Source organism: Columba livia, chromosome 17 (assembly GCF_036013475.1).
Source record: "Columba livia isolate bColLiv1 breed racing homer chromosome 17, bColLiv1.pat.W.v2, whole genome shotgun sequence".
Lineage (NCBI taxonomy): Eukaryota > Metazoa > Chordata > Aves > Columbiformes > Columbidae > Columba > Columba livia.
The window spans coordinates 8,966,217-8,982,164 of NC_088618.1; the positions used below are offsets into that span (position 1 = coordinate 8,966,217).

General features: G+C 38.4%; 1 protein-coding gene across 6 annotated transcripts in view; it reads left to right on the forward strand.

Moving 5' to 3' along the window:
- CABIN1 (calcineurin binding protein 1) overlaps positions 1-15,948 on the forward strand; it is a 102,088-nt gene that overhangs the window by 18,044 nt on the left and 68,096 nt on the right. For 3 of the 6 annotated variants that reach the window (XM_065033698.1, XM_065033700.1, XM_065033699.1), the window contains 7 exons: positions 2,170-2,331; positions 3,185-3,391; positions 3,770-3,915; positions 5,355-5,616; positions 7,083-7,343; positions 8,298-8,449; positions 9,011-9,189. In XM_065033698.1, coding sequence (XP_064889770.1) covers positions 2,170-2,331; positions 3,185-3,391; positions 3,770-3,915; positions 5,355-5,616; positions 7,083-7,343; positions 8,298-8,449; positions 9,011-9,189 — 1,369 coding nt within the window. The remainder of the gene's footprint in view (positions 1-2,169; positions 2,332-3,184; positions 3,392-3,769; positions 3,916-5,354; positions 5,617-7,082; positions 7,344-8,297; positions 8,450-9,010; positions 9,190-15,948) is intronic. The other 3 variants (XM_065033701.1, XM_065033703.1, XM_065033702.1) reach the window with 1 other exon arrangement.

Sequence of the window (15,948 nt, forward strand, 5' to 3'; positions counted from 1 at the left end):
AAAGATGTTAAACATAAAACTGGATGCAGCAGAGATGTGGGTAGTTGGTAGTAGGAATATGGATAGCTGGCAGCAATACTGAGCAACTCAGTACATGAATTTTCTTTTTTTTTTTTTTTTTTTCTTTTTTTACCAAAAATACTATAGTTGTTGCTTTCAGATGAAGCTTGAAGTGGTTTAAATTAATATAAAGTAAAATTGTGCTGGCAGTCTGGCGTAGCCTGGCTGTTGGCAAAACCCAGATAATAGAGCAGTGTGGCATTCACTGGGCAATGCTCTGCAGGGATATTTCAGTGGCACTTTACAGATTCAGCTTGACTTCATTGAGGTTTATTACCTTCAGCCAAGAGAAAACCATGATTAGTTCTGCACAGACCTACTCAGAAATCTCTTAATTCCCCTTCTTAGCGCTCCCTGGAGCTTATTGGCCGCAGCTCAGCGCCAGACCGCATCCACCTCTGTGTCTGAGCAGTGGTGTGTTCAGGACAGTGATTTAGACTGCCAGGAAGGATAGTGTGGAGAGCTTGAGGGCTTCTGCGGGACTCAGCTCACCCTGGCAGGGCTGGAGCTAATGAACAGTGTTTGAACTGAGCCCAATTCAGTGCAGGACTATTAGATTATCTCCGCATCCTGCTCTTTTTGGTCTCCCTTATGTTAGGAGCATAATGCTGATACACCTGAACTGCACCTGTGTGGATCTGCCTTGGGTCGAGAGGGCTTGTTAGCTGAGGCACTGTGCTTCTTGAAAATAGAGCCTGGCTCCAGAGTCCAGCTTGCCCTCAAATGCAGTGCTCCCGAGTGATGAATCTGAACTGTGTCTGTATAGTGTGCATGTACCCACAGCCTGGGGCTTGTGGTGGTGTGACCTGTGAGCCTAGATAAGCCACAGGTAACTGAGAGCTAGGAATGTACTTACTACTAGATATTTGCAAATGTCATCAGGTGCTTTGAACAAAATCTTCAATTTTCAGTGGCAGAATTGCCTGCTTCTTAAACTAAAATATAATATAGTATTATAGAGCACAAGAATTTAGTTTTCAGAGACAAGAGGGTGTTGGAAGGGTAAGGAAAGACAAAGATAAAATGGGATGAATTATTTGAAGAGAAAGGCAGCTTTCAGAATGTTAAACAAAAAGTGTGTTTTATAGACTAGTATTAAATGATTGTGCTCTGTAGATGAACTGTCTGCTTAAGCACATTATACTGCTTGTGGCTGAAGGTGGTGTGCAAGAGATGTTAATATGTAGTTCAGTCCTTTAGCAATAGTCAGTCTGAATCATTAAGAACAATTCTGGGTTGCTGCAAAGAATTTAAAAGCTGTGACTCAAAATTCATTAAAAGACTTGTCTTTACTGTTATTTTTAAGGGTTTTGGCTCTTAATAAGTGGTACATTGTTCTTTTAAACAGAAGAGAATTAACATCTTATAGTTAATCCCAGCACTTACAGATGAGCTTCTTGCATGTAGAACTAGAGAATTTTGCCTTGTGATGGTGATGCGCAGTGTCTGTAGTGTCAGGAAAGCCAATAGCATCTTCCAAAATACGTTACCGATGGGTACTTTTCCTTGTAACGTTGAAGTTAAAATAGCAACTTGGTACAGTGTTTAGTCATTTGGGATCGATCCAGCCACTTTCCTTGGTGGGTAGCCATCTGTATAATACTATTCTTACTATTCAATTCTGTATCCCTTTTGGTCAGATTTTCAGTAGCCATCTGTTCTTTTCCCACAGTTTTCTCCATCTACCTTTTTCCATGCAAAGGAAACTGATGTATGTGTATTAGGGCAGAAATTTCTCTGTGCCTCTTCCTTATTCTCAGGGTTGGGCTGGCAAACTGCAGTGTTTATATTCACAGAAGCAACTTTGTGTGTGGTGGAAAAATCTGAATGATGTTAAGTCTGTAACATTAAGCTGATATCGAATCTCATAAATAAAGAGCTCATAAATCAACAGAAAAAAATAAAAGTGCTTTGTTGCAGTTACAGTGCCATTGACATTACTTGTATGAGACTAGTTTACAGAGAATGCGTAATATTTAGTTGTAATTGGGGAAAAACACGCCTAATTCCTTCATGTAGTTTTTTGTTACCTGCCTTCAGACAACGAGGTAACATGACGCAATCTTCAGCTTGCAGATGACTTTTTCATTGATATTTGTGGTGTTGTAGGTTCAGGTACTACAAAAGGAACTTGCAGCATCCACTTCTGAAGATACTCATCCATACAAGGAAGAGCTGGAAACAGCCTTAGAACAGTGTTTTTATTGTTTATATGGTTTCCCTAGCAAGAAAAGCAAAGCAAGATACCTAGAAGAACATTCAGTACAGCAGGTAAGAGACATATTATTGAATGTCAGTGGAATATCCTTAAGTGATAAAAAATACACCCTTGCTTAGTTTTAATGCACCTTAATATATTTTGGAGAAAGATTCCTTCTCTTTCCTTGTAAAACTCATGTATTTTACATGTAGAAAATAAACTAATTTGAAAATATGGGATCCTTTATGAATATAGAGGGTCAGATATTTGAAATGAAATGGTAGTATAGTCTTATTCACAGTCGTTTGCCATTTTGAACTGTTGCCAAATGTGTTTTATTGAGCCATGACTTTCCTGTTTTCAGCAGAGAAGAAGTTCGAGGTTGAGGAAAAGTAGAGAGGAAAAAAGTCAGCTTGAGAGAAGAAAACTTTAGCAGCCAGCCTTGCAGTTTATGAATGTGAAAAATGTCTCTGTTAAAAATTATGCAAGTAAATTATATTATAGTTTATTTTGAAGTCTATGATGATATTTTGTAGCTGTTTGTAAGAAACGTGTGAAATTCAGTTTAATTTGGGAGAACAACTACTACAGAGTGTCTTGGGAAGAGGGTTGTAGTACTAAGGAAGGGACTGAAAAACAGGTCAGCAATCCTGAGCCTTGAAACATCATTGATTTTGTTAAAAAAAACCTCAGATGATTTTAGCATTTACCCGATACAAAATCAGTGAGCAGTATGCTATATTTGTGAGCAGCATAAATTAATGAAACGTCTTGTTGTTCTGTTATTGGGAGGTCTGTTTCCTGCTAGAGCAATATATATTTTCTCGTGAACTAGAAAAGCCATAGAAACTCATCATTGGTAGACTTTTGAATTTTGGAATTTGAGGTTATTTTTTTTCCCCTCTAATCTACGTCCCTCTTCAGGTTGATCTAACATGGGAAGATGCTTTCTTCATGTTTGAATATTTTAAGCCTAAAACTCTTCCGGAATTTGATAGTTACAAAACCAGTACTGTTTCTGCTGATTTGGCCAACCTTTTGAAGAAGACTGCTACTATTGTTCCTCGAACAGACAAGCCTATGCTGAGCCTGGATACTGTATCTGCCTATATTGAAGGAACATGCAGCAAGGTACAATTAATTGCTTTAAATTAAAAAAATGGAAAGGTGTAAAAATTCCCGTTGTTATTTTTATGTTGACTTGGAGATAGTTAGGGAAATGATTTATTCCATTATCTTGGATCTCTTCAGGTAATTACATTTAAATGAAATAAGAATGACACCACCAAAGCTTTTAGTCTTGGAATGGCAAGATGTCATATTAATTAATATGGAGTCAGTATGAGATGTTCATTAAGTGCTCTGTGTATCTGTGGAATGCTTGCACTGCCTTTGTGTTTTATGTCTTCATATTCTGTGATGAAAAGGCTACTATCACCACAAGGAAGAAGCAAGTGTGCAGCTTCATTTAATATGAACGTTTTATTTAATATGAACCTTTATTTTCAGGCACCCTCTCTCCCGGATGGTGCAGACTATTCTCCACCAGTGGTGACTGAGTTGTACTATCTTCTGGCAGACTATCATTTCAAGAATAAAGAACAGTCTAAGGCCATTAAATTTTACATGCATGACATTTGTATTTGTCCAAACAGGTCAGTATTTTTGAATCCAGCTGCATATCTTAGTGATATTTGAACTAAACCACCTTGTTTCTTGATAATTTACAACTTACTGAAATACCACCAAGATTAAGCCATCTTAAAAATAAAGCATGTTTTGAATAAGTCTTCTAAAATAAAATTAAATAATCTCTAAATTTACTGATTAAATATAGACTTTGTGTATTAGATGTAAGCTATCATTTTAATTATCCTTAAGGTTGATAAATCAGGGTCAGTGACAAAAACCCTGGTTGAGAGACTTGAGACAAGTAAACTGTTTCTAAAACTAGTCACGTAAAAGGGACAAGGGAACATGAAGGCACAGAGCAATTTTACATGTGGAATCTACAGAGAAATAGCTGTAGTTTAATCTTATTGAATCTTCTAGTCAGGGAACTGTTGATTAGCAGATTGCTAAGAACTTGTTTGAAGCCTAATAAATTACCAAAAAAAACAACAACCAATTTTTTAATAGTTTTGATACTTTAAAATCGAAATTCATAAATGAATGACAGCGGAATGCATTCCTACTTTTACGTATGAGATTTTGTTGCTCAGAGGTGCTTTATGTGGTAGCATAGTATTTTTAGCCCAGTCTTATGAGATGGTACTTCTTCAAATGTCTGTGTTACAGTTTCCCTTCCATTCCCCTCAGGAATCTGACTGTTGAGGTCACTTGACCCAGAAATGGGTTTTCAATTGAAATCACCAAGAAATTACAAGCAAAAAAAGTGAGAACATTAAAATTATTTCTTTAGTGTCAGAATCACGGTAAAACTGAATATTTGCAGAGCCATTGACCACTGATGTTAATTTAGGATTATGGAATACGGAAGCTGCTCTTCAGACTGTATTGTCAATGATCTAATAAACAAAGGACTAGATCCTGAACAGTCCCCTCAGGAACCAATCTGTTGTTTGTCAGAATTTTCCTAAGTGAATACACTTTGGGTTTTGTCATATTATGTTGGAAAATTATGCTAAAGATCATTTGCAGTCCAGTCCAACAGTACAGAAAGTCAGAATGGCTGTCTGCTGGCCTGCGGAAATACAGGGTGACGATGTTTGAGCAGGACAGTGTGGTTACTGAGAAAAGAGACCAATGGGAGCGCTGCCATTACAAGTATAGATATGCTGTTTTTGCGTGGCAAATATACCTTGTTACATCTGCTTTTCATGTGTGACAATTACTGGGGACAGTGCTTTATTAGGAAACCACTTTGCAACACTTCTCTAGTAAAATCAGTATGATTTAGGCTACAGAGTCTGTTCCACAATGAGGGGAGGAGGAGATGCAGAAGTCTGTTTTGAGAGAGCATACAATGAAAGGAAGAGAAAGTTGCAGATATAACAAAATTAATGTTATCTGTGCTATTCAATGTGATGTTTAGGGAGGAAATTGTTTCTGTGTTTTGTCCTTGCCTGCACAGGTTTGATTCGTGGGCTGGCATGGCTCTGGCTCGAGCAAGTCGTATTCAGGACAAGTTGAACTCTAATGAACTGAAAAGCGACGGCCCGATCTGGAAGCACTCCACTCCTGTCCTGAACTGCTTCAAGCGAGCTCTGGAGATCGACAGCTCCAACCTCTCGCTGTGGATAGAGTACGGCACCATTTCCTACGCCCTACATTCTTTTGCATCGCGACAGCTCAAGCAGTGGAAATCAGAACTCCCCCCTGAAGTTGTGCAGCAGGTGGGATCTACCTGAGAGCAGTGTGAATTTTTAAATATTTTAAATTATCTTTTCCTATGTAGTAACTTTTTAAATTAAGTATTTACATGCCGTATACCAAGTATTAGACTGTATGGTTAGTAAATAATATTGGAAATGCTAATAATAATTCATGTAAGCTGCTGGTGTCAAGCAGAATTTAAAGCGTCTTTTAATTTCTTTTCCTGTGTAAAATTAGTTTGAGCCTGATCTTTGAATTATCTTTCGAAGGTGACACAAAATTGTTGTAACCTTCTGGAAAGGGGAATTATATTTACCTTACCTTTCTGTAAATGTCATACAGTGCTTCCAGGAAAAGGTGAAATATATACATATTTAGATAGTGAAAAGATCAGGAATTACTCTGATATCTGTGTGCATATGTCATCTCCTGTATCTAAAGACATCCTCCCCTTTTTCTGTGCTTTTTTAGCTTATTTACTCAACCAATAGATCAAAATGGGGAGGTTGATAGAATTTTCGTAGAAAACCTTGTTATAAATTCATTACCTCTTTATGCATGATGGTGATGAAAAAGTTAGGGTTATTATGTGGATTAAATTAGAATGTTTATTTAGGACTACTTGAATCTTCATTTTCTTCAAGTGAATATATTAAATATGCATAATATACTGAAAAAAGCTCTATTATAATAAAAGATACAGCAGAACAATATAATCTCCCTTCCAGGGATACAGCTCTTCTTCAGGAATGTGCTTCTCATACATAAAAACCTCATTATTCTCCTCTTCTTACAAAATATTTAGGAAGGGAAAAGTTGTTGTAAAGTTCCTGAAGTGCAACAAGTGCTTAGGATGCTGTTATAGCCCAACAATTTGAATTTTTCAAAGGGGGAAAGTGATATTAATGCATCATTTGACCTATTTTTTTTTAATGTGACTTTATTGGCAGCCAACCTTAATTTATGCTGCTGGTTTTAATTTCTTTGGGGAAAAAAAAGTATTCTTGTTCAGCGCAAAATTAGATGCGTTGCAAGCAAGATGAACTACATTTCTTCACAAATTATAGTGGTCCATGGTGGTTCTAGCAGGCTTTAGTTGCAGAACAAAACAAGTAACTTTTTTCTTTGAAGAGTTAAGATAATTACAGCTTTGAAAAAGTGGTAAAATTACTTTTTGCAGACATGTATATTGGTTTGTTATTTTTTAGATTTGTGTTCATAAGCATATTCTTACACTTCTGTCCTTCTGTTTTGTTCTGGTTATTTGTGTCAGCAGTTACTGGAATGAACAAAAACCTATCCATAAACACATTATGCGGTTCGTGAGGATGTATTCAGTCGCTTGGATATGCGCTGTGTCTTAGGTTGAAAATATTTTAAATGGTGTACCCTGTTTATGCACCTTCATATGCTGGAGTGTATTTTTAGAATTTTACATCCCATCCACAGTGAATTCATGTATTCTCAACACTTTGTTCGATCGCAGATGGAAGAGCGTCGAGACAGTATGTTGGAGACAGCCAAATTGTGTTTTACGTCAGCATCTCGCTGTGAGGGAGACGGCGATGAAGAGGAGTGGCTTATTCACTACATGCTGGGAAAGATTGCAGAGAAGCAGAAACAGCCTCCTGTTGTCTATCTGCTTCACTACAAACAGGCAGCTCATTACTTGCATGAGGAGGCTGCCCGGTATCCAAAGAAGATTCACTACCATAATCCACCAGAACTTGCCATGGAAGCACTGGAGGTAAAAGGAAGTTAAATGCATTAAGCTTGAAAACCTTGTTCTCTACGGATAATGGAACGCCAGTTATTATTAGTTTGTGTTATTAGGCATATGTACGTGGTGCTCTGTGTCTGGCAACATTTACAAGACTAATTTGGGAAGTAAACTGGAGCCTGTTATTCAGGCTGCTTTTGCTTTAAAGACAGTTTATGTATACAGTCTCTGTATTGGACAGACCATCAGAATTTCTTCTGCTGGATTTTGCTGCACACAGTTCATAGAATCTTAGAATGGTTTGGATTGGAAGGGACCTTCATGATCATCTAGTTCCATCTCCCTGCCATGGGCAGGGACGCCTTCCACCAGCCCAGGTTGCTCAGAGCCCTGTCCAGCCCAGCCTGGAACACTCCAGGGATGGGGTGTCCACAGCTTCTCTGGGCAGCCTGTCCCAGGGCCTCACCACCCCCATACTGAAGAATTTCTACTTTATATCTAATCTGAATCTACTCTCAGTTGAAAGCCAATATCCCTTGTCCTGTCGCTACATGCCCTTGTAAAAATTCCTTCTCCAACTTTCTTGTCAGTCCCCTTTAGGATTTCACCTGCGTCTCATACCCATGAAAGCATAAAGTTCATGCATGAGTTGGAATAGTAGTCATAACACCTTTGCTTCCACTGTGTTGTCTAGTAAAAAATAGTGGATGTAGAACATACCCGGTGATGAGTTGCTTCCAGGAAGACCAGGTCTGCTTTCATTGTTGTACTCCATAGGTTGCAATTAGAAAGTTTTTACAGGTTTCAGATCTTGTCATTTACAAGCAACTTTCAAAGGCAGGAAAAATCCTATTCAGGTAAGTTTACATGATGGATGACTGTCTGTATTAGCTCCTGCAGTTTCTACAGAGAAGAGATTATTTGTATAGGTTGCAGAGCTATGAATTCTCTACTGACTGAGTAGACTTTGGTGTTTTCTAGGTATACTTTCGACTTCATGCCTCTATTTTGAAACTTGTGGGGAAACCAGATTCTGGAGTAGATGCAGAGATATTAGTTAGCTTCATGAAAGAAGCTTCTGAGGGACCATTTGCCAGGGGTGAGGAGAAGAACACCCCAAAAGTTGCAGAAAAGTGAGTGCTAATTTCCAGGAGTATTTTCTGAAAGAATGCTTATAAACGACTGTATAAAAAGCTATTAAAAAGAAGCTGAATGAAATACGAACCAAAGCGATTAGAATTCATTCTAATGTTTGCAGTTTTCAGGTGTCATAAGCAGTTAGATTATGCGCAGCTCTGAGATCTTATCAATAATTGGCACAGTGTAGACTGGAAGAGAACAAAGTAGAACAATTTTGATATTGTCCTCCATTTTTGAAGCTGTTTTTTATTTATTAAATTAAAATTTTTAATCAACTACTAACAAAAGCAAAAGCAAATGGCCTTTATTTTAAAGGATAAGATACTCTAGTCCTCATAATTTTTCTTGTTAACAACTACAAAATAAAGAAATGTTTTATTATTCACCAGTGGCAAGGCAGGAATATAACCTTTGCTAAAATGCCTGTTATTTAGGATTTGTTAGTAAGATTTGATTCCTGTTGTAAGAATGTGTAGTCTCCTTTTGTTCTCTGTATACGTCCCCAGGATGTTACACCTTTTTTTCTTTTTCTTTTTTCCCCCTGCCTGTCGCAGGGAAAAAGCTTGTATGATTGATGAAGACTCTCACTCTTCAGCCGGAACAGTGCCAGGCCCTGGGACTTCCCTCCCCTCATCCTCCGGTCCAGGTCTGACATCCCCACCTTACACAGCCACTCCAGTTGACCACGATTACGTCAAATGTAAAAAACCCCGTCAGCAGGCAACGCCGGACGGTACAGTCCCTGTTCTCAATACTGGCAGCACAGGGAGGTGCTCTAATCATGGGGGGGTTTGACCAGGAATGATCAAACTGCTCATTCCAAGGAGGGTGATGGGTCTGTGGTAACACGGGCAATATTGAAGCTGATTACCTTTATAAATTCAGTGCTTTAAATAGAATCAATGTACAGTCAGAGCTTTAAATACTAAATTCAAAGTTGTCACCTGCCACCATTGGCACCTGTCATTTCGTCTAAATGGGAATGTCAACAGGAGGAGTATGCAGCTGACTGAACTGTCAGTACATATTTTTTTTTTTAATTGTTTTTTTTCTCCAGAGCTAAATGTCTGTCTGAGCTTAGTACTGAAGATATGAGTTCAGTCTAAAAAGGCTGGATGTTGTTTCAGTGCCTGTGTGAAATGACCAGGTGAAAATTTGAACTGTGGCTGAAACAAGACAAATTGTTAAAAAGGCAAACCAAAACAGTATTATCCTTTTTTGAAGGAGGCAGGTGGCAACTGTTTTGAATATATTGTGTATCAGCACGAAGTGATTTGCATGACAGTCCAGTAGACGTCATCTTTTAATTTTTCTTTATCATTTACAATGACTGGTTAGCAGCTCATCTTTATATTCTATAAAGCCATATAATTGGCTTATAAATGCAGAAGGCAGAGTGGTATCACAGTGAAGATTTTGCAGTATACCTATATAGTAGAAATTAAGTTACTATATAAGTAACCTGGACATTATTATTTGTCTAAGAATTTTATTCTGATTTTGCTCTTCTGGCTGTGTGTTTATGCATCTGGATCTGTGGGTATCAGTGCTCAAGGAGCAGAATATCTGCCGTGTATAGCTTAGTGTTGGTAGAATGTGGCAGGCCCCTTAGAAATCAGTAATCCTCCCTCGATAGGAACTTATTTCTGGAGGGTGGGCTCCTTCCAATTGTCACTTTCTGAAGAAGGGGAGTTTGTAAATAACTTTGACACAGTTTTGAAACAAATGTTCATATGTCTTGAAGGTGAATTTATTTGTTTTTCCCAACAAATCTTGGTGAAACTGACAGAAGATCCTTCATCTCTTGCACTAAATTGAGTAATGTTCATTTTAGTCATGCTTACATTTCTATCGGGAGTAATTCATTGGACTGTTTTGATATCTTACGTAGTGTGTTAGTGTGAATGGCCTTTTGATGTCTTTTGACATAGCAAACTCAGAAGGGAGCATATATTTAAACATTTCCTAAATAATATTCCCTGTGAGAAGCAGTTTTGCCTAAGACTACATCTGCTTACATCCTGAAGGCTGTTGAAACATTCCCAGGAGATACGTAAGTTAGAAAAATATTCCAATGTATGTCGTTAGTACCTTCACTTAGAGTAAGATATTACGGAGTGTGGCACGCTAATTGCCCAGCAGGAGCAAAGTTGGCAGCTTAGCAAAGCCTGAGGTGCAAGTTATGGAAGGGCTATGTCTGCCAGGGCTGGAGTAGCAGTTCTTGGGCTGAGCTTTGCTGCTGTCAAAGCAATTCAAAATGTCAGCTGCTGAAAGCAGCAGAGTTAGGGCGATCTGTAGGAAGGATGAGTGTAACTGTGACAAGTAGAATTGCAAAGTACTGCATCGTTCATAATGTTGCGTAAGTCGCTGGCACAACTGAACTCTGGATACAGCATAGTGAAGAGCCCCAGGAAGTGGAAATATTTGCCTCGGGGCTGTTACATATGGAAGGAGCGAACAGGCTGAGCAATGCTCAGAAGTCTTCCACTTTCATATTATTACATATACTGTGCTCCTCTGCATGCATTTGCATTTTACTGGTATTAAAACACGTACTCGTGAAGTAAAATGCTCTTGACATCTTGCATGTAATCACAGCACTGAGGAAAACTGGTGTCTGCATTCCATTGTACTGTTCCTAAAAATAGCAAGAAAATATTCATCATTTGACTATTCTTTAGATGATTTTTTTTTAACCATTCTAAAAGCAAACAAAACTGTCTATATTGTTGTTCACAGAATTAATAATTTGGCCTAAATTCAGCCTAGATAATTTTCTTTCTGAGGCCTGTTGATCATATATGATAGAAGCAAAATTAGAGCATTATACAGAGTCTTACCTACAAAGTTCTCTTCCTGTGTTACTGTGAGCAGACATGCTAGTTGGGATCCCTGTCATTGCTCTTGACCATTTTTGGGTGCTACACTTCAAGAAAATATAACACGAGAGGAAAGAGAGAAGGAATGGAATGGGAGTGAGGAGACTAAGGGGAGATGTGACAGCAGTGTGAGCTAAATAGTGTTGAAGGCTGTACAAAGAGACACAAAAAACCCCCGTGATTTCTGTGTATGGCAGACAGAACAGGAGGTATTAGGCTTAAATTGCAATTTCAGTCTGGACATTAGAAAACACTGTTGGAATAGTATTAGGAAATATTATTTACCAAAAAAAAAAAAAAGAAGTGAAACACTAGAATATGTTCCTGGGGATAGTACAGCACTGCAACACTGCAGCACTGGAGTCTTTAAAAAGTGGTGATACAGCATCTGCCAGGAATGATGGAGATGGAACTTATCCTGATGGAAAAAGCAACAGACTAGATGAACTCTTGCCGTTCCTTCTGAGCCCTGTTTTTTCTATTAATTTTGTGTTGTTTGTGGGGTTTTGGGTTTGTTTGGTTTTTTGTTTTGTTTTTTTAACAAGATGTCCAACAGTGTGCCTTCTAGTGCTGCACATTATCTCATGACAAGCAGCAATGAGTTACTGTACAGTCAAACACCTTTTCTTGAAAGTATTGGGAATCTGATCTCCAAGCACTCTTCTGTAGATAGGTGAAGTTGAGAGGGCCAACTTATTTCGGGTACATTATATTTAATTGTGTCATTGTAGTTCTGTAGCTCTCCTGAATGTTTTGCTGGTGAAAAAAAGACCAGGATATGCAGAAATCACTATTAAAACTGAGAGCTTGAAAGGCTTTATAACCTTTATGACCAGTGAATGCTAGTGATACTAGTTTTAAGTCATATGTTTAATGAAAATGGAAGAAAGGAACCAGTAAATACAGCTTGTAAAGTGACTAAACTTCCTTTTCCTCGTGGCAGCTGCTGGCATATGTGTCCTTCAAGGAGACAGAAGTGTTGCTGAGTGGCAGCTGTTACTTGCTGGCTGATGAGCTGCTGTCGTGTGTGTAGAAATGGCAGCTTCCTTTCTCTTGTCCTTCCATTCAGCAACATCTTTTCCTTCCTTCTGCTAATCCTGCCTTTCCTGTCATCACTCCTGCCTGTTGCTGTTTTGTAACCCTCCAAAATGAAAACTTCCATTTGATAGTAGAAGCCTGAGGTTTAGACTCTTTATTTTCCAGGAGCAGAGTAGGAAACAAGAAAAAACAGGAACTCAGCAGGGACAGAAACATTAATTACCTGGGATGTCACCTTATTTACACAGCTAAATGGCCAGTGTTTTATATACCAGAACAGACGTGCTTAATGTCCTCCTTTATGCAGGCTGCATGTATGTAGGTGTTAAAGAAAGATTACAGTACAGACTTCAAGCAGTTTAAATTTACCTAAATTTTGTGCTAAGCATTAAGGTTAGTTCAGAAAGCATTAAAAGTATTAATTACTTTTTTTAAAAAAATCTGAATGCGAAGTCTGTTTCCCAAAAAGTGAACTGGGAGATTGTTGTGAAGTCTCTTTTGCTGTAATATGCCTTTGTTGTGTTAATTATCGATTCCATATTATTGTGGTGCTATGCAGATGGTGTGTTCAGTATCCATTGCTATGGCAGTGTTAAAATGTCTCATCGTTTTAAGTCTCCATCCATGTCATGTAGGATGTTACGTGTAGTTAGCTGTAAATGTCCTTTGTTGTGTTTGTCTTTGCTTGGATTGCTTTTGCAACCAATATTGCCCGTGCTGCCTCTAACCTTTATACAAATCTCTGTTCCCCAGGCATTCTCTTCCTGCTTTTACCTGTCACGGCTTGCTTTTAATAATTGGCAAAACCTGCATGATAACTCACTGGGAAAGGCTCCTTGCTTCGTGCTGTGGGAGAAGTCTCACTTCAAAGTTTGTTGATCTGTAATTCTGCAAATGTTATGAAGATGCACAGTTGTTTGTAAACGGGGGTTCTCAGCATCCTGATGAGACAAAGGTGATCTCTCAGAAACTTTTTCCACCAGGTTGTCACTCATGTCAAACTAAATAAGCTCCTAAGGTGGAGTGGATACTTCTGTGGATAAAAAGAATGTCCACATTGCATTTTGGAACATTAAAATCCTACCTTTCAAAATTCTCTCTTTCCAACAGTTTAAAATGAAATCTTTGGGTCTGCAGTACATATCCTTTTTGGCACATGGTACTGGATGTTCATGGGGACAGCACACTAGACTACATGAATAATGAATCAGATCCAGTGTATTACAGTATGCTCCATTTTTACCTGTCCCCAATTTAACCTCTGAGTAGAAGTATCACACTGACATTTAGTGTGAGATTGTGTAAAAAGGATTTGACTAAGTGGAATATCGAGATACTCTCTTGCTCTGCACTTGAAGACAAAAAGGCAATACAGGACTGCGAGTTACCGAAACATACTCAATGTTCAATGCAGCTGGACAAAACATAGACTCCCATCTTTGACTCATGTTACAGGAGAACTCCCTTTACACATTAAGAGGACTTGCTGTCCTCAAGAGATTAACCTGCTCCCATGCAATTCTCTGCAGTTCTTTTGTTTTTAATAACGTGCAAGTGCCTTTTTATACGGAGTTGAATGTTGTCTTCTGTTATGGGTGAAATCTGTTTCAAGAATGAGATTGTGTGATACATCATGTTTCTGACTGCAGACCAAAATGCTCATACAGATAAGTATAGGGAAGCGGGGAGATGTGGTGCCAAGTGGGCAGGACAAAGAGAAAGTCAGTACATCCACAGTTTGTGGCCAACCCACCTTTACTGCATAAGATTTTTTAAAATAATATATAGTTAGTTATTCATACCCCTGAACTGTACGTGAGGCAAGATTCTAATAATATATAGTTATTAATATTTCTGAACTGTGCATCAGGATTTTTCTTGACTGTAATTTGAGTTAGTGTCTGTATATAGCGCTGCAGATGAGCTTTCTGTGCCACTTCTTTCTGACTTTTGACTTGTAGCTGATGGCTTATTGCATCTCGGATAGCTTCTTGCGATAACTGAACATACATTTTCCTTCAGCTATTTAGACAGAAAAAGATACTATTCAGAAAACATGAATTATACCTTATTGGCTTTCTCAGCCTGTTCCCTACCCTCACATGCAGGTGTTTCAGAAGTTCTCTGCTCCTTCCCTTGAATTTCCAAAAATTTTCAAGGGATAGAGGGCAGAGAACACGGTTGTGGAGCTGCATAGCAACTAATGGACAGAGGCAGAATACCTCATTCATATTGGCGTTGTGAAGCTGTACTTCAGCTCCCCGAGAATAAATCATGTAAACTTGTACCCTGAGCAGATCCAGGTACCTGATCAGCACACACAGCAGTCAGAGCTCTGTCATTAGGATTGTCCATCTGCTTATCCAGTGACTTTAGCCCATCCCTGTCTCTTCCCTTAGCCCTGGGAGTGGACGCAGTTTGGGTAATACGGTTTATGGCCTCAGGGCTTACGGTGCATGTGGCAGAATGCTGGCACGGGGCCATGGCTAGTAAAATATTGAGCCTTTTTTTTCTTGCTGCATTTTAAAATTAAATAGCCATTTAGCTTCCCCAAAGTATAACACATCTCTTTACTGTGAATTGGTAGGGATGCAGGTGTTGTGCCTGAATGTTAATGGAGCGAAGTGACAAAGGTGTGGAGGAATAGCATGGCATGGGGAAGTGTAGGAGTCAACCCAGTAAAACTGTCATTCAGGGTAAGATTAACTTTAAAATGCTCTTAAGCATAGAATTAAGTCAAATTAGGCTACGGATATTTTTCTAATATCTAGGACAGATGTGTTTCAGTAACGACAGCTATTTAGTGATCCAAGTGACTGGCAGGATCTTGCTGTGATACAATAAAGCTCTTGGCAGTACAGATGAACATGCAAATTCTTTATTTCCCAATGACATATTCCCAGTAACAATATTTTTTACTAATCCCTTGAAAAGTTAACAAGTTTCTTCCTGTTGACCTTTTCATATCTTCTGTCCAGAGCTGTTCTTTTTCACCTGTTGACAGAGTAGGTGGTATCGGCTGATGTAGAAATCACTGAAATATCACATGTTGAATAGATTATGAGGAATGAGTTAAAAAAATACAATTTTTCTCCTAAGTGCCATTTCCTTAATCTTTATTTATAAACACAAAATACTTGACTTCATGTCAAATAGAGATTTCAGTTCGTCATGTTGTTTGAAATCTGCCTAAAACTATGGAGTGATGCAACAAAGTAATGAAACAAAATATATCAAGAGATAATCTGGTATCAGGACGTATTTTTATTAGGATTTTTTTCTGTTGTTTTTGCACCATTTAGTAGACCTTTTTCTCTATTCTCTTCATTTCCACTCAGATAATAATATTGGGCCATATATATACGTATATATGTATATAAGATACACTTGTGAGTTAGGCTAGAAGCGCATAGTGCTTTCATGTATGAAAAGTACGCAGACTTTTAAAAAGCAGAGTTAGATTGTGACTTGGTGCAGTTGCCATGAGTTCAGCATTACATACTGCAGCATTTATGCATTGACAGAGTGTTTTAATTATATTAAGATACGGCTCAGGTAACCTAACAAGTGATACT